Source organism: Chaetura pelagica, unplaced genomic scaffold (assembly GCF_000747805.2).
Source record: "Chaetura pelagica isolate M959 unplaced genomic scaffold, ChaPel_1.0 scaffold127, whole genome shotgun sequence".
Taxonomy (NCBI): Eukaryota; Metazoa; Chordata; class Aves; order Apodiformes; family Apodidae; genus Chaetura; species Chaetura pelagica.
In genome coordinates, this window is record NW_009953923.1 from 2,045,425 (window position 1) to 2,069,992 (window position 24,568).

The window sequence follows — 24,568 nt, forward strand, 5'->3', positions numbered from 1 at the left end:
CTGCATAGAAATCTTGTATTTCTTTAATTGCAAAATGCAGAAAAAGAAGCTGTATAGAAAAAATAATATTATCGTACATGTATTTATGTTAGTAGTTAAATATTGTCTGGAATATTTCCTTATTTAAAAGTGTAAAGAAGAATACACTTCTTCAGTTTGACATTTTGTGTTTTGTTTTTCATTGATAGTCCATAGGCCAGGAATGCAGGTTTGGATAATTATTGCCATTCTAGATTGAGTGTATCTAAAAGAGTTAAACATTTAATATTTCTGTTAGCTTAAAAATCTTATAAAGAGCTACCAAATAATATTTTTTAAAATTTGGTTATGAAGTAATACATGTTTTTCTGAAGTCTTTCCTTCTGGTAGAAAAGTTAAAACTAAAAGGAGCAGGTAAAATAAAGCTACAAGCTATAAACCTCCTTTTCAGAGTTTGCATTTGCATCCTATCTTATAAGTGAACTGTTCCAGTAAATGTTCTGTATTTGGTATTTTGACCTGAGGACTTCATGGAGTTCCGTATTTTAAAGTTAAATTTTAAACAAAATTGAAAATTCCTATAAATTTAATAGTGGACGTTTTTAATGCAATGTCAGCTTCTAAAATATTTAATTTTGGCGAGACAATAAGCTGAAAAGACTGAAACAATGAATGTGTTCATCAAGTTTTTCCCTTAGATGCTGCCCTGTTTAGTTTGTTTCTGTCTTGGCTGTAACAGACATGCTTTTAAAAAGTGGTGTACCATAGGCTAACTTTTTGAAAATGTCCTACTTGTATATAATATCTAATGTATTGGACGTTGAAGAAATTTTCATGGAATCTTTGTTCCATTTGTCAATTTGTACTCCTTGAGGAACAGGAATATTTATTTTCATGTCTAACTACAAGCAATGAGCAGTTTCATCCCTAAGCTTATAAATGTTTTTAGAAAAAGGGTCTCAATATTCAGTGTTATTTTTTCTATGGTACCTAGTTTATAAAATTCAGCAGTGGTATCTTCTGTTGCAATATTTGCAGCTTATATTACTTATTTTGATTGAAAGCCTCAAAGTATTTTTTTAAATAGAGTATTTATGTAGATTATAACTTAAAATAGTTGCTTCTGTTGCACAACCAACTTGCTCCACCTTGATTTGGACCCGATTGTCTGACATGGTAGTAAACATTTCCTTTAGCCTTTGTCATCTCCAAACTCCATTTCTGGTTGCCTGTGAAGCTGATGAAAAAGTCAGGTTGCTCTTGTCCCTAGAACTCTTAACTCTGAGGTCCCACCGCTCCACGGCACAAAGCACGTACTGAGCGAGAAAACATGACGGAAGACACCCGAATGTGTGCTTGTGCAGAGATACCTAATCTTCCCCATTTCTATTTCTGTAGCTTAACAAAATTATTTTCTGGTTACAGTTAGATTTTTTTCCTGTACTGAACACTAATTTAAGTTTTTACTGATGTTTTCCAACATGAAGTATCCTGCAAACGGTGTGAAAGGCTTTGGGGTATTTCTTAATCAGAAGTGTTTTTTTAATCTACAGTGTGACATTTGTATGTGTAATATTTCTGTGTTTGAAGACCCAGTGGATATGCCTTGTGGACATGACTTCTGCAGAGCATGCTGGGAGGCGTGAGTACATGTACTTTTCTATATTTTGAAACACTTTCATACTGGCCATTTTGAAAAGGAGGGGATGGATACGATAAACGGCTTGTGCTGGGGTTTACATTTACTAAATTAAGTACATGCCTAATTCTGTTTCTTAATTTAGCACACTAAACTTAGGCATCATAAACTGATTTCCAGTCAGAAAAGCTATTAAAATTGTTTCTTATGTGTAAGGTTAATAACTGAGGAGTGGATTCAGCTTAAAAGTTCTACTAATGTAACACTTCTGTTACTCCATGATAACAAAAGTCAGAGTAGTCATGCTGGTGAAAAACTTACAAATGGATAATTATGCTAGTATAAATATGAATCATACTTCCCAGGAATAATTGCAGTGCCTTTATATTCATCTTTGTCCCCATTCAGGTGATTGTACTACATGAACTGTACCACACTAGAGTCTTGTTATAGTGTCATATCAGTACAGCTAGTCCTGCTGTATCTCAGCCCAATTTACATGAACACGTTCCTCCTTTGAAAAGGAAAAGCACTTTCTCTCCTAAATGAGCTTTTAGAATGCGGTTCTTTTCAGTGGCAAGAAAATGAATAGTCACGCTTCTGTTGTCTGTCAGATTGTTATGCACTGATGTAAAAGTGACCAAGAAATCACTGGCTTGACATGGTGCTTCTAATTTGGGTGCTTAGCTCTGTAAGGCAGCCTGTGCCAACACTCAGAGCTACAGCCTGACGCCAGCACATGCTGGCAGTGCACACCTGCAGCAGGGGTGTCTTCCTGAGCCAAGCACTGCAAGTTAGTCACATCAAAGCTAGGGATGAGTTATCTCATTTTCAGGTGTGAATCTAAGATGGAGTGTCTCCGCCTTAACTGTTAAAGGATCCCAGGCGACTTACTTAGAATAGCTGCCTGTCCTTTAGATCATTAAAGTTTGATGAGATGAGGATCATCCTTGATGTCAGGTTAATAAGTAAGTTACAACTTTTAAACTAAGTGACATTATGCACTGTTAGTCCAAGTCCAGTTTTCAGCAGATTTCTGAGTTCATTCTGTCTTGCATCCTGCTGCTTAGGGACCGTAAAGTCCAAGAGCAGACCTATTTTGACTATCACAGTTGTAAAAATGAATTGCATATCAAATTAATTATTTTCTAGATTAATTACACCTATACGTTCCATTTCTGATCTAAGATAGAAGTAATGCTGAGTTTAATTAAACATTGCATAGCTCTCTCTGATAAACAGTGAAGACAGAAACTACAAACACATAAGGCTAAGCATGGCTGATGGTGCTCACTTTTCAACCATGACAGTGTTCTTTCAGTTTTTCTAATTACACTGTTCATCATATCTGTAGGCCTTATGAGGGGTATTTCCTATTCTTTGTTTAAAAATTTATAATATGAATATCTGTGAACCTAGTACAAAGTATTCAGCAGTGTTTTAATATTTACTTTATATTCACAAATACTGACTGACAAAATTCTGGCAGATTTTTGAACCTGAAAATTCAGGAGGGTGAAGCTCACAACATTTTTTGCCCAGCATATGATTGTTTCCAGCTTGTGCCTGTAGACATCATAGAAAGTGTGGTTTCCAAGGAGATGGACAAAAGATACCTTCAATTTGACATTAAGGTAAAGTGTCCAAGTGTTCTTGTACTCTTGAACTGTATTTCATTTTATACAAACTTAAAAATTCTATGGGAAGTGCTGCATTATAACAGTAGCCTTCCAAGTAGAAATTCATAAATTAGTATGTACACTGAATTATTTGCTGTCTTGCACACCCTAATATAAATATTTTATATACCACTGAGAAAAAGGAAAGAACACTATAATTATTTCTTAAGAAAGGCAATACTTCCATAATGTGTAAGCTTATGCAGTATTAATGGAATCATTTGATCAAACTAATGTTCGTATCAGGTGATACGAAGCTTTTAATCTGCCAGACTGGTTTGTGTTAGCAGTCTGCAATTTTTAAGAGGTTTTGGATTATCTTTTTTACCAAGACACTGTTTACATTCAGAAACAATATCTGCTTCCATTTAAAAAAATGTATTAGTACAAGTGAATTAGGTTTTTTCCATCCAGTGCTTGATACAATTGCTATTTGTAGGAAGAGAAGTAGGAAAATCTTTATTTGGTTTTCCTGTTTGATTTTTTGGCGTTTATTTCTATCATTGCAACTTGTTTTTAAAAGCAATCTTATAATTCACCCTTTTTTTCTTTTATACTAGTGTAGCAATGAACTAGTCTTCGAGATAATGTTACTTCATCAGTGGTGACAGGGCAAAAGAAAGTAGAGAAATATTTTTTCATTTACAATAAAATACTTTCTCTGTGTGATGAGTCTCGTAATACACAGTAGCAGTGTCTTACACAGTGAGATGCAAATTAAATTACCAGATCTGATTAATCTTTTACATTTCATATTTCAATTGGCTGATGATCTGCATAGATTTGAAAAAAAGTAGTGAAAGTTCCTTTTCCTCCTCATTTTTCAGTTTTACAAAATAAGACAGGCTGCATTAACCAAAAAAAAGAATGGAGGTAAATTCCTGAGTTAGTCTAGTCCTGATTTCAAGTTCACTGCAGGTGGGATATATTATGGGATTTTTTTTTTAATCTGTGAAGTTTTAATTCTTTTCAGCCACAAGTCAGTTCTGTTAATGAGTGTATTGCCAGTTCATATGTAGTAGAAGTTTACAGTAAGCCATATCACAAAGGAATTGACTTGCACACATTGAACATTTTGTTAGGGATATAAGTAATTTACATCTTTGCGTAAGTCTGGAATACTGTCGTTATTTTTTTAAAACTCACATTTTTAAGGTAGGGATAAAATTCTTCCCTTTTTATAACTATTTTTAAAGCCTACCAGTGTAGCTACACGATTGTCCTTATGCTTTTTGGCTTTGTTCCTTCAAAGGAAGATGATGAGTACAAATTCTTTTATATCAATGATGAAATCTGATCTTATGTGGTAAAATATTTTCCCTTTTTTTCCCCAGGCCTTTGTTGAAAACAATCCTGCTATTAAATGGTGTCCTATACCAGGCTGTGAAAGAGCAGTAAGGCTAACAAGACAAGGATCAAATTCAACAGGATCAGATACACTTAGCTTCCCTATGCTAAAAGCCCCTGCTGTAGATTGTGGAAAAGGACATCTTTTCTGCTGGTTAGTAATGGAAACTCATCTACATCTACATAAACTCATAGTTACAGCTATTCCAGGGATTCACTAAAAAGTCCCACTTAGAACTAAGCATGCAACAGAATTTTTTTTATGATGGGATGTGACTGTACTATCCTGTACTTCATAACATCTTGTGCACAAATATTTTAGTATTTTGGCACACAGCAAAGGCTTATCATACTGTCTTAATCATTATTGTCCCTGTTAGATGTGGTATAGTGGTATGGAATGTTGTGATGTTCTGTTCTGAGGGAAGAAGAAGCAGGATATTGGTGGAGGGTGTTTTCTGTCTCCTCCACTTAGTTGTAGTATAATTGAATCATGGCACATTCTGTATTGTACAGAAAAGCAGCAATTTTTAGCTTTTTCTGGATTTTGGTAGAATCACATCAAAGCAGCAGGAGTTTCAACAGGAGTATGAAGGCCCTTTTGCTTCATACAAAGCTAATGTGTTGGCACAATTGTTCCAATCATTGTTTCACTTTTCCTTTGCATTATCTTCTGTTGAGTCTTAAGACGAAAACAAGCTTGAGAAGGAGTAAAAAGCTGTAAGGTTTTTAAAAAACATCCCTCAGGTTGCCTGTCTTCAGCCCTTCCAAGGAAAGGACAAAAACAGTATCAACAAAAGCAAAAAAGTGGTGGAATATTTTTCTGAGCAAAGAGCAAAGCCCTATTCTAGTTCCTTGAGATTATCAGACTGACAATTCATGACTATTGTAATGGCACATCCTTTTCACTGTTGGAAAATCCAAAGGGTCAAACCAAGTCTACACAGGCAAGCTGAGAAATCCTTCTTTCCATTTTTCAATTGAAACCATGATGCAAGAAGAAGAGATGCTGAATAATCTCCTTGATTCAAAATATCTTAAGACTCTTAATGAAAGATGCTTCTGATTTTAGTTCTTTCTCCATGTGAATGGAAAGGAAGAAGGAACAAGAGGAAAGTAGACATGAAACAACCACAAAAGCCAGAATACAGAAACTTCACAGGAGGAGGTTGTTCACAATGGATTGAGAACTTGGAAAGAAACAAATCCTGTGGAAACAAAGCAGAACATTTTTTTACCAGTGACCATTGAACAAACCTTAGTACTTTTCCACAAAAAGGTACCATCCTCTCATCCTTGCATCTGACTACAGAGAATAATTTTTTTCCATTAACCTGGAGGACAGAGCTTGAGTCCACTTTAGTGTAATATTGACATGGTCCTTCAGACACTGGAAGCTTCTGCTTCCTTCACATCAGCTGAATTACCCCAGAATGTCTTCTGAGTGTGAAAATGCCCTCTGAGTGTGAAAATGCTTATGATAAATGTGGGGTTTTTTCTGTTTTCTGATAGTATTCCTGAATTTCTTTTATGTTAATGCTTTGAGATACTGCACAAGCAAGTACAGTTAAGGTCTTGAAACAGATCTCATTTTAGCAGCAAAATGACCAAGAAGGCCTTTCCAAGGTCCTTTTTTCATCCCCACAAAAGTGAATGAACCATCAGCAATGGCAAGAAGGTTCTGCTCACTCAGAGGACATTCTGGTGTAATTCAGCCAATGTAAAGGAAGCAGGGCTCTAACGAGATGCAGCCAAAAGTGTTGAGAGAGCTGGTTGATGTTATTGCCCTACCACTCTCCATCAATTTCAAAAGACCATTGCAAACAGGAGAGGTGCCTGAGGACTAGAGGAAGGCAAATGTCATTCCAGTCTTCAAAAAGGGCAAGAAGGAAGATCCAGGAAATTACAGACCAGTCAGCCTCACCTCCATTCCTGGAAAAATGATGGAGTGGCTCATTTTGGAGGTCATCTCTAAGGACATGGAAGAGAAGAATGTTAGCAGGAGTAGTCAGCACGGATTTACCAAGGGAAAATAATGTTTGACTAATCTGATAGCCTTCTATGATGTTGTGACTAGATGGATAGATGCAGGAAGATCAGTAGATGTAGTCTGCCTTGACCTTAGCGACGCTTTTGGTACAGTCTCCCATAACATCCTTGTGAGCAAGATCAGAATATATGGGACAAAAGAATGGATAGTGAGATGGATTAAGAACTGGCTACACAATAGAGCCCAAAGATCAGTGGTCAATGGTGCAGAGTCTGGAGACTTGTAACTAGTGGAGTCCCTCAGGGATCAGTGCTGGGTCCAGTCCTGTTCAACATCTTTATCAAAGACCTTGATGATGGGACAGTGTCTTCTCAGCAAGTTTGCTGATAACACAAAGCTGGGAGGGTTGGCTGAACCACCTGAAGGCTGTGCAGCCATTCATTGAGGTTTGGACAGGCTGGAGAGCTGGGCAAAGAGGAGCCTGATGAGGTTCAACAAGAGCAAGTGCGGAGTCCTGCACCTGGGAAGGAACAATGAAATGCACTAGTACAGGCTAGGAGGTGATCTGCTAGAGAGCAGTTCCATGGAGAAGGACCTTGGAGTCCTGGTAGCCAACAGGTTATTCATGGGACAACAATGTGCCCTTGTGGCTAAGAAGGCCAATGGTATCTTGGGGTGCATTACAAGGAGTGTCTCTAGCAGATCAAGGGAGGTTTTCCTCCACCTCTGCTTGGCCCTGGTAAGACCTCACTTGGAGTACTGTGTCCAGTTCTGGGCTCCCCAGTTCAAGAGGAACAGGGATCTACTTGAGAGTCCAGCAGAGAGCTACAAGGATGATTAAGGGACTGGAACACCTGCCTTGTGAGGAATGGCTAAGAGACCTGGAGCTTTTCAGTCTAGAGAGGAGAAGACTGAGAGGAGATCTAATTAATGTCTATAAATACATGAGGGCTGGGCATCAAGGAGGCAGAGACAAGCTCTTTCACTTGTGCCCTGTGATAGGATGAGGGGCAATGGACTCAAACTTGAGCATAGGAAATTCCACCTCCACATGAGAAAGAACTTCGTTACTGTGAGGGTTACAGAGCACTGGGACAGGCTCCCCAGAGAGGTGTGGAGTCTCCTTCTCTGGAGACTTTCAGGACCTGTCTGGATGCCTTTCTGAGTGATCTGGCATAGTTTTTTTTGGTCCTGCTCTGGCAAGGGGGTTGCACTATATGATCTTCAGAAGTCCCTTCCAACCCCTAATATTCTGTGATTCTGTGATTCAGAGGTCCTTGTGTAATGAAGCTTGTTTGACAGCAGACTAGCAAGTGGGAAAAAAAGTTGAAACTGTTGCCATAACCTTTTATTTGTTCCTGCATTCCTTCTTAAGATGTGGACAAGATCTATCAGAAGACTCTTGATGTATTTTCTGAACCTGCACTGCAGAGAGCAGTTCACCATTGGATCTTCAGAAAACTTGCATATGCTCTGATGCAGCTGATGCCCATCTGAAAAATGCTCCCTCTGAAATTTTTTTGTTTGATGTGGCAGACATTGAAGGCTATTTGCTGCCATTCCAGTAAAAAAGGGAGTCATGACAAATTTAGACTCCATAGTGACACATCTACACCCAAGCACCATCTGGAAGCCATATATCTGCTGTTCTGCTGTAGCAATTACCATCCTTGAAGCCAGTAGTAATTTCAAGAGAAGCTCAAGGGACTCATTTCTCCACTGTGTCCATGTAACTAAGTTAAATCTCCTATTTCAGAGTGGAAGGAGTAAACATCCATAAACACTTAATATCGGTGCTGATGGGCTTCGATCTTTTTTTAGATTGAAAGCTTGTTTCTAGTTAACGAGTTTTTAATACAACTGAAAATATACAAGTAATACTATATGAAATTCATTTCAGCAACAGCAAACTACCTAGTTTTGGATGATCTCTTTACTCTGGTTTACCTTTATCAGAGAAACTATACTAGCACTTTGTGGCATTAAAATAATACCCAGACATAACTTAAACTGCAAATCAGATTATTTATTTCAGGTTGTAATTTTAAAATGTAAGCACATAGTCTTACGAGTATTTAAAAATAATGTCAGTTGGACATTTTTTAATCTTCCTGACTTAATTAAGCATTGACTTGCTAAGTTTCCATGGTTTTAGCTTCAACTGATTTTAACTTTAAATCTCTAAATAATAAGTTATTGTGTGTACACCTTCATTTTCAGGGAATGTCTTGGTGAAGCACATGAACCTTGTGACTGCCAAACATGGAAGGACTGGCTACAGAAAATATCTGAAATGAAACCAGAAGAATGTGAGAGTCATGTCTGAGGGGGATTTTTTTTTTTTCTGTTGTTATCTTTGGGTTTTAGAGGAATTTTTTAGTTGCATTAAATAAAAACTCCACATGGGTTGAAAAGTAGTAGGGTAAAAGGGGAAGAAAATTAAACCCTTGAATGAGGAGCTGCTTTAATTGCTTATTAGGCAGGAGTAGTGGTAGACCATTCTCCCTAAACCCATAAATCCTTCCCCATAAATCTGCATGTGGTTCAGCCAGGGTATACAGAACTCTTTTCCCTTCCTCTTACAGTTTAATTTCATTAATGCACTGATTTATTCCTGAGTACAACTTTATTTGTCCTGGGCAGTTTTAAATATTTTAGCCCAGTCTGCACTTCTGTTTGAGTTATATTCCACATGGTTGGTTGTGTTTCTGTGAAACTAATTCAGAAGAACAGGTGACAGTAATAGTAAGGTTGAGGATGAGTTGCAAGGGAATTGTGGGGAATGGTGTAATGGTAAATAACTTTTACTGAAAAAAATAATAAAGGTTGGGTTTATGCAGGACAGGCGTTTTCTTGGTCAACAGAAACAAAACAAAAAAAGAATGATTAAGAGTAATTTGAACAAATACAAACTTAACTGGGTTTCCACAGTTCAGAGCTTTTTCCATAAGTATTATGGAAATCATAGAAAATTTTAAAAGGAGGCAAAATACACCATACTTTGTCAAACTATGCTGATTTTTCTCATATATGTATTTGCTCATTTCTGTATTATAAATGTCATATATCATCTATATAAATTTGTTTAGAAATATATGTATGGAAATATAGATAAATAACGTGTAATAATATCACATATAATACTTGTAAGTTAGGAGTTTTACATATTTATGTATGTCAGATACATAGTGAAGAATTAGAATTCTCTCAAGAAATAGGTAAACATCTGTCTTTTGTAATCCAATTATCACAAAGGATTACACTTAGGTACACTTATATTTTCAACTTGCCTGTTTTTGCATGCTTCACATCCTCCTGTCACCCTCAAAAAGTGGTGGGTGTGAGCGAGGCTTACGAGGATGCTGCCAACTGCCTGTGGTTGCTGACGAACTCCAAACCCTGTGCCAACTGCAAGTCTCCAATCCAGAAGAATGAGGGCTGCAACCACATGCAGTGTGCAAAGGTAAGAAGGACTGGGAAAGCATAATTCAAGTAGTGTATGTCATGTATACGTTTTAGGACCCCCAAAACCTCTAAATGTCACTCCTGAGATCTAATGGAACCTGTTGAAAGAATTAGACAATTTGCAAATGGCGGATTCCATGTAGAGCATGTTTAATGTTTAGTGAAACCTGGCAGATGAACACTGTAATGATTGAAATTTCTTAACCACCTAAGAATTACTGGCAGTACAGGATGAAACTTAAGGGAACAGAAATGATTGGTAGTTTAATAATCATTAGTGATGTAGCAGAAAATATTTTTAGTTGGCAGAAGATGAAACATTTTAAGGTTTTGCCTTACTACATTTTTGTTTTGCATTATTTCTCTAACATAGCAACAAAACAGAGACATTTAAATGGAAACCTGTAAACAGGAATTAATCAGGAGGGACGAAAAGACAGCAAAGAGTAACTCCAAAAGAAACTTATTGGTGACAGCAGCCAGAATATGAGTCATGAGCTTGCACTGTGTACCAAAATAGAAAAAATATTTTTTGCCATGAGTTCTGTATCATTTGAGAATGCTTTTTGTCTCAAATTAGTTATATCTTATGTAACTATAGTGAATATCTCTTTGAGGAACACGATTAAACATAAGAAAGTGGCACACACTTCACCAAGTTGTCCTTCAATAAAAAGCTAAGAGATTTAGAAAGTAATTTTCTTTGTTTTTCTGGAAATGTGTTAGTCTCTTTCCATTGCTCTGCAGGTCCCATTTTCTTTATATTACCACTTTCTCTGTCTTTCTGTGATAGGAATTGAAAGTTGGGGCTTTTTTTCATGTCAATTATTTGGTTTTGTCTGCAGCAGCAGGGAACAGATTCTCCTCCACTTTGTTTTATGCTGAGTTTGCTGTTTGTTTGGGTTTTTTTATAAATTATTTTTAAAAGAACTAATAAATTCCATAATGCTAAAAACTGTAAAAGGTACATTGCTGCTGTTTTTGCCACTGAGTTCATCTGAGTGTGGCTTCAGGCTGGAGAAGACTTTGGCCATTAAACGCTGTTGCATGCGGATAATTTTATTAAGTACTGTTCTGAGGCACTGGCTGACAGCCACAGCTCTCTTTTCTTCTTTGATGCTATAAATTATAAACAGCTTAAAGTGACCTTAAATCTGTCAGATTACTTTTATGGTGGAGAAATCTCTGCCTACAGAAGCTGCCTGCAGGGCTGACACAAGGCACAGTGGACACCTCGTGTGTCTCTTCCTCCACTGAAGTAAAGGTCTGTGAGGGAGCTTCTGCCTGTGCGTCTGCTCAGGCTTATACATGATGGGCTATGACTGCCTCTTAGCAGCTAGCAGGTACCTTGGTGTAGAGGAGGATACTTCTTACTCATAAAATCACATTTCTGTGTCTAAGCAGGTGTCATGCTGGTTTATGAGCCCAGTTTCTAAGGAGACAGGCTTAGGTAGTCCTGCTGCCTCTCAGTCCCCTTCCTGTAGTGTTTTTTTTACCATCTGCATGCCTTGAACCAGGTATGAAGGAACAGGAGGGAGTTCACAGATACTAAATTACATCAAGTTTCATGAAACTTGGCAGCTGTATGGTGCAGAGGCTTAATTTGTACTACTACCAAGAAAGGCTGAAATACCTCCTCAGCAGTTACCTCTTCTGCTTGGCTAGGTGATCACAAAGGGACATGAAACAGAGCTCAGGGTTTTCGGAGCTGTGTAGGAACAGATGGTGTGGTTTCAAATGTTTAATGAGACTGAAGTATTGGAGGAGGGTCTGGGAACACTGGCTTTTAGAGAGGTGAGAGATTAGTAGATAGATACAGTAAAGAGATCATGGAGGGAGGTAATTTGGGAGAGGTGAGAATATTGCAGGAGGAGCACATACACATAAATTAATAGGAAGTTAAGCTTTACTCATTCTGTTGCTTGAGAAACAACTTGTTTCATAATGCTTTTTTAATGTTTTGTTGTGTTTTTTTTTCTTACAATGAATATGAGTGTTTTCGAATGGTGGGCAAATAATGCAGTGATGCACACTTTAACATTTTCATACTTAATTCTCAGCACTCTTACCATTTTCTGTAAGCAAGCAGCTTGAAAAAATGTCTCAGAACAAAGAAAGTGCAACACAATAACATGAAGAAATACCCTAGTCTGCCTTGTTTTTTAGAAGAAAATCAGCACCATTGGTGACACAAAATTTGCAGAAGTACAGTGCAAGTTTAATTTCTTCCTGTAATATATCTAATTGACTGTATAAAACAACTGCTGATGAACATACCCAGTATGGACTAGATATTACTGGAAAGGTTAAACTTACCAAAGAGAGAAAAAATGCAACTTAATATATCAATTCCAATTAAAATATTAATGTCCTCATATTAATTAATAATTTTGCTTCATTTTTTCAGGATTTTGGTTTGCTTATCTGTAAAGCAGATAAACAGGGTTCACCAAGTCATAAAGTCTTTTGCCTGTGCATCCATAAATAGCTTCCAATTATTTTGAAATAAAGTAGCTAAGAACTCAGTGCTGAGTTCAGAATATTTCCTGTAGTTTAATCTTCTCTGATGCAGAAAAGCCTGGATAAGCCAGATCTCTTTGTAAGGTGTTACCTATTTGGAAAGCTCTCTCTACTCAGTTGATGCAGAAAAGGCTCACCTTGAAGTGATCACTCTTCAGAGTTCATGTTCTGTTTTCTTCTCTCTAGCTTTAGTAGTTGTTACTAATATTTTGCATCAGGAACACTGCATGACAAAAATACCAGTAAGCATGGTTTTCTGAGTGATATTAGGAGAAAAATAACTCTTTCTCATGAACAGTTTGTCACTTAAAAATGGAAATTGTTTTGACCATCAGCACACTCAGAATGATGTTGATTCAGTTGTTAATGGAGGAATGATGATGAATAACTGCAAAACTACAATGTATCAATGTATTTTTTTTTCCTTTCTTATTCCTTGTTTTTTCCTGAAGTGCAAATATGACTTTTGCTGGATATGCTTAGAAGAATGGAAGAAACACAGCTCTTCCACTGGAGGCTACTACAGATGCACTCGCTATGAGGTTATTCAACATGTAGAAGAGCAGTCCAAGGAGATGACAGTAGAGGTAACAAATTATTGTGTATGCTTGAAAAATAGCACTAAGGCTGCAATTCTCTATTTATGTTTCATGAAAACTCTTCCAAACCTAAATTCTGAATGGAAAATTACAAACTTAAATCTGTTAAAGAGACAAAAAGAAAACACTGCTTATTTATGGATAGAAACATAAGATTTGATTCTGCTTTTCTTAGCTTTGGTAACAAACACTGGTGAATTTGCTTAAGGCACTTGCTGTGGTATGTATTTCCTCTGTGAAATGGGCATGCTGCTACTGTAATTTGCTGCTGTGCACTAGGAAGAGGTGCCTTAATTTTGGCATTTGGAAAGTCTACCTAAATAGCATGCTGACACAGTGTGTCAACTCTTTGTTTATGGTATTTGCAGACTTGTAAATTTAAAAAATCACCTTTGTCTCTTTCCTTACATGTGGCAGTCATCACCATTGTGTACAGTACTTCATGAACAGTGGGAACAGAAACAGTTGGTTATGTAATTCTATCTAATGGTGACTGTTAAATTAAATAATAAGATTTATCTTGGTTTCTTTTGTTTCCCCATTATTTTTCAGGCTGAAAAGAAGCATAGAAGATTTCAAGAGCTTGATAGGTTTATGCACTATTACACAAGATTTAAGAACCATGAACTTAGCTACCAGGTGTGGGTCAAGCCATTTTTACTGATTTTTGTTTGTATTTTATAAATCCAAAAATAATTATTATTGTTGGTTTTTTTTTCTAGTTAGAACAGCGCCTTCTAAAAACAGCCAAAGAAAAGATGGAGCAGTTGAGTAGAGCTCTCAGTGGAAGTGAGTATTTGCTGTCATCTGTGAGTTTTATTTGAAAACAAATTAACTCTGTTGCAACTGAAACTTTTTTTTTCAGGTAGAGCTCACATCAGTCTGCTGTGTGATGTAGTCCCTCCACTATTAGAATTCATAAGCAGTGGATGAAAGCTAAATGTACAGTAAATCCTATATATTGTAAAGACTTTAGAAAAAAGTAGCATTAGTAAAGGAGAAACTGGTTTTTTTGCTTAATTCTTATGGTACAAACACTGTAGTCATTGAGAAGTTGCTGCTGTTTACTTGCAAGTTATTAATAGACATGCACATAAAATTTATTATTTTGGAGGAAAACTTACAGTAAAAGAAATGCTGGCATCAGCAGAAAAATATTTTCATAGTGCTTGTATTTTCTTACAGCTGAGGGAGGCTGTCCTGATACCACATTCATTGAAGATGCAGTACAGGAGCTTCTAAAAACTCGCCGTATTCTTAAGTGTTCTTATCCATATGGATTCTTTTTGGAGCCTAAAAGCACAAAGAAAGAAATATTTGAACTTATGCAGGTAATGCATGCATATATTTTGCTTTTCTAATGTTACTCTTATTTGTAATACTAGTTACGGGTGTATTTTTGCTGGTGTTGTAATGTAAAACTGATACACCTGGTGTTTATTTGTAACCAAGTTGGAAAATGAATGCATTTTTATGACACTGACAAAGTAGGTTTTAGTTCAAATTTCTGGATAAGAGAAAGGATGAGGGACAGGTGGTAGGGGAAAAAAAAGAAAATTATTCTGAAGGTAATATTTTACCCTCAGTCTTCATCTCCTTCTCTAGCTCCTCTTTCCTCACTTTTTCTACTAATGTGTCTGAGAAGTGGTGGGGATAAAATTGGGAGAATACCTGGGTGTCAGTGGCATCTGCCTCCTTTCCTTTTGGGCCCTCAAAGATGTTCAGTAGGTGTGAGTGCAGAGCATCTGCTCCAAGCTGGAGGACAGCATGTAGGTTGCTAAAAGGTTAGGCTGGAAGGGCAGACATTTTGGGGTATTTTGATATTTCAAGTGGTAATTCCAGGAAATGGATATCATCCTGCTCAGTATTGGAGGTGTAGAGCTCTGCCCGATTTTCATTTCACTGTAAAATTATTTTATTTGTTTATTATTTTTTTTCTGTATGTTGTTAACTATTGCAGACAGACCTAGAAATGGTCACTGAAGACCTTGCACAGAAAGTGAACAGGCCTTACCTTCGGACTCCTCGCCATAAAATCATCCGTGCAGCTTGTCTCGTGCAGCAGAAGCGGCAGGAGTTCCTGGCCTCTGTGGCCCGTGGGGTTGCTCCTGCAGACTCCCCAGAAGCACCCAGGCGCAGGTAATGCAAGCTGAATGCTCTGCACCTCTTCACTGGGAGCTGCCAGGGTGGGTGAGTCCACTGTCAGCCTTTGGCAGTGAGGTGAAGTGGAGCTGATCAATGTGGTGGCTGTAAATCACCACGTAGAGGCATTTTCTTGGACATTTGGTCCTTGTGGAGTTACAACTTTTTACTGAGGAAAAATTTGTTTGAGAATCACTGCTCTGTATGCTCTAACCTAAATTGCTTCCCCATTTGTAATATATAAAAGATTGGATGGCATGGCTTCTGTTTCACATTTTTCCTTCAAGAAGTCACTACATACCTGGTACACTGCAAAAGTCTGCAAGTACTTGCTAAAAATATCAAGTAGTTCTGAAATAGTCAACAATTTAATTCTGTGGTTTCCTAAATGAATTTTGATGTGAGAATTAAAACAGAAGATTTGTTAGATTTAGAGAGTTACAGTTGCACTAGTTTTTCAATGTTGCAGGTTTTGACACTCTGGAGGTTCATGCTTTGTTCTACTTCTAAACTTTATGGTATATCTCTTCATTTTATAGCTTTGCTGGTGGAACATGGGATTGGGAGTATTTAGGATTTGCATCCCCCGAGGTAAACTATTTCTTTTTCTTTTTTTAAACTTAGTTCTGCATATTCTAGAAACACAGGTATGATCACAGTGTGCATGAAGAGCTTCCTTATTTCAATTCAAAGCATTTCAAGTTGTTTTAAGCTTACCATTTTATTTATTTCACAATAGAAGGAAATATATGCATAGGAAATTGTGCAGTGGCTCTGAACAATGCCTCTAACATGGCTGCAGTTATTTAAGATGACATTAGACAAGCTGTGTTGTATTCATCATTTTCCAAGTACATAACCAGTTTTTAAATTGTGCATAAACTGGTGTCTATGTGTTGGGGAAACTTTCAAGTAATAAATATATGAAACTCTGTAGATTATTTTTGAATGCAACAGAAATTTAGCAGAATATGACAAAAAGTCTTGAGAAATTTCCATCCTTCTATAACTTTTTAACAAAAATATATAGAAATACACCTAAATATTGTTAGCCATTTTAAAGTTTATGTATTAAAGCAGGATGGAAATTGCATACTGAAAACTTCTGCTATTTAACCAAGAATGAAAATTGTATTTTTTAAAGAGAATACTCCACTGTCTTTATATGGCAAGGAGTAAATAATTTTCAAGACTCTGCACTTAAATACGAGAAGCTTCCTATAAAGGTTTCCTTTATAATCTTTATTTTTATTTAGTACTTTGAGAACATTGAAGTGTTCAGTTAGGAAGGAAGCTTGATTTCAATATTTCCTTGATGCTGTTTTCTTTCTAGCTAGTAATTTTAAAGCATCCTGGAAAACTCCATGTACTTTTTCTGTATATTTCCTTTGCTATTGTTGTTGGTGAGCATCACGCTGGTGATAAAATAGCTTGCTTCTCTACGAAAGATCGACTTGCTTCTCCTGTCTAGTTCCTCTAGTCCTTTCTTCTTAAATAATTCCACATTTTATAATATGAAACTCATTGGGATGTTGCTGTATCACCAGTGGAACTGGTTACGAGAAAAAGCTGATAAAAACTATGTTGATGAGCTGTTTAGCAGGAGGTGCCATTGGATTTGTGCTTAGATGATTGCTTATGAGTTTTTATCCCTCCATGTGGCTCTGTATGATGCAAGCTGGTTTCTTTGCTGCATAGCTATCCAGGATACTTGCAACCACCTCTGCTAAAGGAATTTTGTAGAATTAATAATGGTCATCTTTATTTTACTGAATTTCACTACAAATTTTTTTACATAAACTTTTATTGGCAAGCAGTAGAATGTCTTTGTATGCCAGATTATTACAGAAAGCAAAATCTTACTGTTTTTTGCAAGGAATGCTGCCTCTTAGACACCATTGTGTGAAACCATGATGTTCCTTCCCAATAAAATTAAAGCTCCTGTTGTTCACATCCATAAAATTGTTCCAAGTAATCACAGATCAAGTGTTATCAGTAGCAAGCAACCAAAAGTTAAATGGCTGTCAGTAAAATCTGTTATTTTATTGCAAACAGGTAAGAGATAAGATTTGATTCAACTAATAGATATTAGTGTTCAGTGATCACTTCTCATTATTCCTTAGCCAGTTCACAGTTACATGTATTTAAAATAACTCAGTTATATTTTTATATAAAGATATGATTTTTCTGTGGTTTGGAGTGCCTACTACCATAAGGAAATCCTTGAGCTTCCTAGAATATGGAAGAATATTTTATGAAAGAATCACATCATGTTTGCCCTAGGTTTTATCCTGTTCCATAGGCTAATAAGCATCTGCTTGGAGACAGGATAAGATTTATTGTGTAAGAGAAATTACACTTCTGGCTTTAAATTTTAGATACTTTGGATGTTGAGATATTCTAGGATGAAGAGTAAATTTAAGAAAGGAAAGTAATGGTAATATTATCTTTCCCAAGTCATTTGGCCAAACAAAGCCTGGGTATTAGGGAACAAAATAGCAATATTCTTTTCCAAAGAGAAGTGCTAGTACCTGTACGTATATTGTTGTTGTTTTGTGTAAAGGAATTAATTGAGATTATCAAGACATCTTACATACATAGTCAGATTCAGTGTCAGCTATACTACCAGAAAGCATATCTGGAAATTTGCCTACAAGCATAGAACCGGTCTCTTAAAATTAGGAAAGGTGTAGAAATCAAAGCATTTATTTCCAAATATTAAGATTGTTAATCCTTGGGATATTAGCTTGATGTGGCCAAAAGGGAGTATTTTCCATAAATGTTATATAAACTGTCTCTGATAAAAACACAGAATGTGAGAAATTACAGGCTGCAGGAGTTGAAATCCATATGGTATGGCTCATTAGCAGCTCAAGATAGGCAAAAACAGAGATTTGTAATTCATGGAATAAAAATCCATCAAAGACTGCTCAATACAAGAGTATCAGCTGTGGCTTAAGAAGTTCCTGAGCCTTGGTGTCCTGAAGGCTGGGAAAAGTATAACCAGTCCTACTGTATATGTGCCAGCTTCCTCTAGTCTTCCAAAGGTTATTTTCTACTGGCACATGCTGGCAACAGGGAGTCTGATAGATAATCTATTGGTCTAATTCAGATTGGTTTTATGTTCTGAAATCACTAGGTATATATATATTTTTAAAGTGTGTTGATGTGTGTGTATATAAAATTCATCATCGCAGCTTTTAAACAAAAAATGTGTACTTGGAATTCTTTAAAAAAGGGAGATTGCAAGTATTAATTTTCTTTTTTTCTTTGCTATTTCATTATTTTATAGATCTAGGATTACCTTGGAATTTTTCTATTATTATTTATGTTACGCATTGCATGGTATAACTTGCAATTTATTTTTCTGAAAACAGGTGATTTTATAATAAGTTTATAAAATCACACATTTTTTTTATAAAAATGTGGTGCTTGTTACATCAGAAAAATATTACTGCATGCTGCCCTGTATTTTGTAACCTTTGGTTTATGCAGGAATATGCTGAATTTCAGTATCGGAGGAGGCACAGACAGCGTCGACGCGGAGACATGCACAGTCTGCTGAGTAATACTCCAGATCCTGATGACCCCAGTGAGAGTACCTTAGGTATGTTCCTGCCTGGGGCTGTTTTTTGTCTCTTCCTACTTCAGAATATGTTAGTAGTGAGCACAGTTTTGCTCTTTTGTGGATGCTCTTTGAAGAAGTCTCAAATACACTGCTGTATTTTCCAGGATCCGACATAAAGGCTTATTTTTGTATGTGATCTTAGGAGTGTTGCTGACTTCATTGTGGCTGCTGCCCTTTTTAAAGAGAAATGCATTGATCTTCTCACTAACAACTCCTCAGCTATTGAGAGCAGGTTTGCTCTCATTCTGAAGAAATGCTGATGGCCAAATACTTCATATGACAGTCTTACCTATATACCAGCACTTTTATGCCAATTAAAAGGACTAGTTGTGCATAATGAGTGTAGAAGAGGGTTCCCCTGCTACAGGCGTGATAGTCATAAGGCTGTATTTGAAAATCCTGCTCAGAAACTCTTTTATTGGTGGAGACAGCCAGGAAACAAGTTGGAAAAGGCTGCCACCACTTCCAGCATGTTGCTCTTCCAAGCAGTGCTATGGCTGGTGGCACAGTCCCTTAAGGTCACTGTAGCTTGGCTTTCTGGGATGTCTCCATTCTGCCAGGGGCTTTTGCAACATTAAAAAAGTAGCTCGAATCTAAATCATATTCTGACACTGTTTCTTCAGAGCTGCCAGTTGTGGGCTCAGTCTCTAAGTCATGCTGCACAAACTCTTATCTCTGTCTCATTAACTTAAGTCCTACATACAGCTTCTCCTTGAAAAACACCAGGAGAAATCCTTTGCTGGTGAAAAATAAACAACTGCATTCTTTATTTTAGAAACAGTAAAAAAAAATCTTGGTGAGCTTTGGTTCCTTCCCTGTTACAAGTAAAATGCAAAACTATCATGTTTGTTTGAGGACTATAATTTGGCTGAACACTTGGATATTGTAGTGATGACCAGTGTGTACTGTTAAAGCATGCAAGAGAGAAATAGTTTGTCTCAGCTCATCTCATTTAAAGTTTTGAAGTGGAAAATTCCATTTTCCAAAGTCAAAAGAGTTACATTCATTTTTATTAGAGAGCAGATTTTCTGCAAAGAGCATTTTACTTCTATTTTTTTGTTGTTTGTTTTTAAGAAAACTGCAATGTCAGTGATTGCTGAGGTATACAGTAATGACTCACTTCTGCTGCAATGTTATGGTAAAAATGTTATGTTAATATTAGAGCTGAGTTGTTGTCTTAGAAAGAACAGAGAAATTACAAACTTTGGTTGTAATCCCATCTGTAAATGCATCCAGTATTGTGTCCATGTGCAGTATCTTCCAGGACTTGCCATAAATCTTTTAGGTGCCTTAGAAGCACTTTCCCCTCCTGCCAGCAGGCTCCTGCTCCTGATGGCATACCCCAGCCTTTCCAAGAGAAGAAGAAGGGTATTGAGAGCAGAAAGGCACAAATGAACTAGGCAGTCACTCCTAAAACAGTGAGACTGGTGTTTTGGCACTGTGTGAGAGCTGGTATGGAAGGAATGTTTCAGATTATTTAGTTCAGAGTGAATAAAGGAGTAAAATTACAGAGGTGGAATCCAAAAGGAAGGAAGAGATTCTGTCAGTAAATAACAGTGAAGGCTTCCTTGCTAGTTCTTCAACCATTTTTGTTTTAATTGCCCAAACAGACACTCAGGAAGGTGGCAGTAGTAGAAGACATGGCACCTCCATGGTGAGTTCAGCTTCTATGGGTATTCTGCACAGCTCTTCGCTTCATGACTATACCCCTGCCAGTCGCTCTGAAAATCAGGATTCTCTTCAGGTATCTTCCCTAATCTCTTTTCCGTTCTCTCTGCTTTGTTTGCTTCCTCTGCTCTGCTTTTCTTTGTCCTTTTGTCTCTCTGAAAATTTTCTTAATTCTTCAAAGAGAAAGGGAAAACCTATGGCAACGAACGATACATTCACACTGGTAAGAATTGCTAACCAATCACTAATGTAACAATAGTCACAGTCAAATTCTGTTGTCAACTGGGTCAGTCAAAATTGTTTCTGATAAATGACATGTAGGAATAATGAAAGAATTCCAGATGTGAGCCAAAATTACTTCTAAGCCAAAATATGTAACAAGATGGAAGTTTTATTCTGAAAGCATCTGTATGTATTTCCACAGGCTCTGAGTTCTTTGGATGAAGATGACCCAAACATCCTGCTAGCTATTCAGTTATCATTACAAGAATCTGGCTTGGCCATAGATGAAGAAACTAGAGACTTTCTAAATAATGAGGCATCTTTAGGAGCAATAGGTACCTCTTTGCCTACAAGATTGGACCCTGCTCCTATAAGTATAGATAACCCAAGAGGTGCTTTGAGCAGCTCTGAGCTCTTAGAACTTGGTGACAGCCTGATGAGACTAGGTGCAGGCAGCGATCCTTTTTCAGCTGATCGTCTTCATTCCCACCCCTGCGGTGACACAAGAAGTGGATTATACTCAACATCTAGTGATGCTGATTCCAGCAGTCAAGATCCCAATACCAATGAAAATCTACTTGGAAATATTATGGCCTGGTTTCATGACATGAACCCACAGAGTATTGCTCTGATCCCCTCAACAAGTACAGAAACAGATGAGGATTCACAGCAACCCAGTACTGAAGATGGGTCAGCAGGGCAGCCAAATATTACAGACCCAGGGCTGGAGCCTCAGGAGGAGCATGCACTGTTTGAGGATGCACTCAAAAATGAAGGCAGAGGAACCCAAACAGAGGAAGTCACTTCTCAAGAAAACATTCTTCCAGGTGAAATGGTATCACAAAGTGGTGATAATAACAGAGAGGTAACAAGCACCCTGGATGCTTCAGGAGATACTTCGAGTCAGACTCCTCAAACCTCAAGTGAGTGGATTGAACATGTGCATCTGGTATGAACGCAAACTAAATCTGGAGTAAATGAATGGGAACGACAGATGGTACAGTATGTGGAGTAAGCATTATGGAGGCTTTGATCCACATAATTACAGCTCAGTTGTAACCACTGACGTAACAATGGATATGTAGGAGTTCTCTTGAATTGTAGTTCTTCATAATAATGTGAACCTTTCAAGGAATATCCTTTGCATTTAATTAGGTAGTACTTTTTGCTCTCAATAAAAAGGAATAATTAGGTTGTATTCCACATTCCTAATATAATGCAGCATCTGTTTAGCCTTAGGTTGATGATCCTTAACTTGAAAGTACAGATTAAAGGCTTACACTGATTATTTTCATTGGTTTTCCTAAGAAATAGTTTATTCCATTTTTTAGAATTCATTCTTTCACCAAAATAACATTTAGCAATTCATTTGGGTTTGTTTTCCATAACTTTTCCTTACCTCTTTTTCATTTTTGTTAGCAGTGTGAGCAGAGCTATTTAATGCTTCTCTTTAGTACTGCTCCAGGAACAAGTTTTAGGGGATGTACTTTCCCATTAAAATCAAGGATTTTTTCATGTCTGTTTCAGTCCAAATGTGCCAAACTGTGAATAGTTAGCTGGCAGTAACCTAACAAAACAGTACAGTGTTACTCTATCAAACTAATCCCACAATTCTTAGCAGTGAAAGAAACCACTGGGTAGCATTGCTTCTCTAAATTTAACTGGCATGTGTTGCCATGGTGACTGCATTTAATTAAATGTAGCCTGTATCTTAAGTTAAAAAAACCTAATGCTGCTGTTAAACAGTTATTTTAAATATTAAAATACAGTGAGTTAGCAACAGCTATGCTGTATTTTAAGAGACACTTTAATGGAAGTGCAATCATAGTTCTTTGTTTTCATAATTCTACAAAGCATTCTATGCACTAATAGTGCAATTACTTTTAATTATAGCATTTTATAAAAATATAGGAATACAGAATTTTCATATATTAGCCAGTCCCACAGTTAAAGTTCAGATGACACATTCTGCTCAACATGTTATGGTGCCTTTGCCTAACCCAACTGGAGAGTTGCCACAGTTAAACAAGTAATTCAAATTCAGTGTCTGTTCTGGAGTAACTATGCTATTAATTGCAAAGACCTCCATAAAACCACCCATGGCCTTGCCTTTACAGTAAATAACTAAATGTTCAGTCAGTGTTTTTGCGTAAACAAAACACTACTAGGTATTTGTTCAATTGCACAATATTCATTTGCTGTGTGATTAATGTTTAGTGTAAAAAAAAAAAAATTTTAAGTAAAAAAATTTAAAAAAAAACCACAAAAAAACCCTTTTCCTAGTTGTTGTACTGTGAAAAAAAAAATACTGGTTTTAGATTTGCTTAAATGCATCAGTCTACAGTTAGTGAGATGCAATGGTACCTTATGTAATTACAACTAGAGTAAGTTGTTGAAATGGCTGTTTTAGTTACATATAATCAAAACTTGTCATAAAACAAGCAAATTACATACACTCCGTTTTAAGTTTTGCTTAACTGTTACCAGATTTGTTGATTTGATAAGATATAAAAGTTTATTACTACTGAGTGTATATAGGCAAGTGTCATGATAGCAGAGTTTATGTATTGATTACTGTGAGTTCAAGTGAGTGTTTTGGTAACTAATTCATGCAAATCCAGCTTCTGAACCTTGCAGTCACAAGGTTCATATTAGTAAAAATGAAATAAGGATATTTTACCCTTACCCCATAAAAACCTAGTTTATTTTGCAAGCATCTTTAGAGAGAATGAAATAGAATAGTCTCAAATAATTTCCCAACTTTTCCTCTAGCTGCCCTGCTCCTGACATAATCATGACATCTTTGAGAATACCTATTTTAAATTGCTCTGTGGTATAATATCCTTCAACTTTAGCAGTTCTTCATGAGCTATCATCATGAATTGGTCTGAAAGTTGTCTAACTTAAATAACGTCCTTGAATTGTAATTTCTGAATAGAAAGATCCTCTCAAAAAGATTACGTATTGCATTGAGATGTCTTGCAAAGTTACAGTAAGGTATGTAAGAGTGCTCTCTGTGAAGATAGTGAAGTTTGTGGGTTCTGGTTTTTTTTGTAATTTGGTTAGGTTGTGCAGTATATCCATTGTTTCTGTGTTACTCTTAAGAGCATGAAATTAGCCTATTAAATTTGTATTTTCTTGGTACTTATTTTAACACCATAGTCATTGACTTTACAATTCAAAAATAAAGTTTGGCAAGACTATTTTGTAAACCTGTTAATTTTATAATGTAAAAAAAAATTACTCTAACCTTGAATTGTTATTTGCACTTTCATAGTCTATACTTGATACATTCCCACTTTATATACAAGTAGGATACTACAACCATGTAGATGTTTGGCCAAATGAATGCTGTTAATAATATGTAAAATTCTTTGATTAAACATTTATTACTTAAACTAATTCTGTTCTGTCTCATTACATCTTAGACTTACAGTAACAGATTGTTAAGACTGACGACAGACAATTTTAGGATCTGTTCAGTCCTGTGCCAGATTGGCTGGGGACCCTTATCGTAAGTTGAATGTTTTGATTTGTAAATATAAGGTACCTATATTCATTAAGCTTTGAAAACAAAATCTAAAATAGACCATTTTGGTTTAATTGCTACAGCCATATTGTGCCCTTGTTTTTTGGAGAGAGAAATGCCTTGTCATTACAAATAGTGGTGCTAAAGAGAGTGGGGGGGAC

At 36.6% G+C, this 24,568-nt stretch overlaps 1 protein-coding gene across 1 annotated transcript in view; it reads left to right on the forward strand.

Moving 5' to 3' along the window:
• Positions 1-23,100, forward strand: part of ANKIB1 (ankyrin repeat and IBR domain containing 1) — a 51,983-nt gene extending 28,883 nt beyond the window's left edge. Inside the window, exons 6-19 of the mRNA XM_010001571.1 lie at positions 1,533-1,621; positions 3,108-3,252; positions 4,632-4,798; positions 8,855-8,943; positions 9,967-10,097; positions 13,072-13,206; positions 13,771-13,857; positions 13,941-14,007; positions 14,404-14,549; positions 15,179-15,357; positions 15,900-15,951; positions 18,856-18,967; positions 20,599-20,732; positions 21,081-23,100. Of these exons, the coding sequence (XP_009999873.1) occupies positions 1,533-1,621; positions 3,108-3,252; positions 4,632-4,798; positions 8,855-8,943; positions 9,967-10,097; positions 13,072-13,206; positions 13,771-13,857; positions 13,941-14,007; positions 14,404-14,549; positions 15,179-15,357; positions 15,900-15,951; positions 18,856-18,967; positions 20,599-20,732; positions 21,081-21,833 (2,286 nt within the window). The 3' untranslated portion in view covers positions 21,834-23,100. The remainder of the gene's footprint in view (positions 1-1,532; positions 1,622-3,107; positions 3,253-4,631; positions 4,799-8,854; positions 8,944-9,966; positions 10,098-13,071; positions 13,207-13,770; positions 13,858-13,940; positions 14,008-14,403; positions 14,550-15,178; positions 15,358-15,899; positions 15,952-18,855; positions 18,968-20,598; positions 20,733-21,080) is intronic.
• Positions 23,101-24,568: the final 1,468 nt, after the last annotated feature.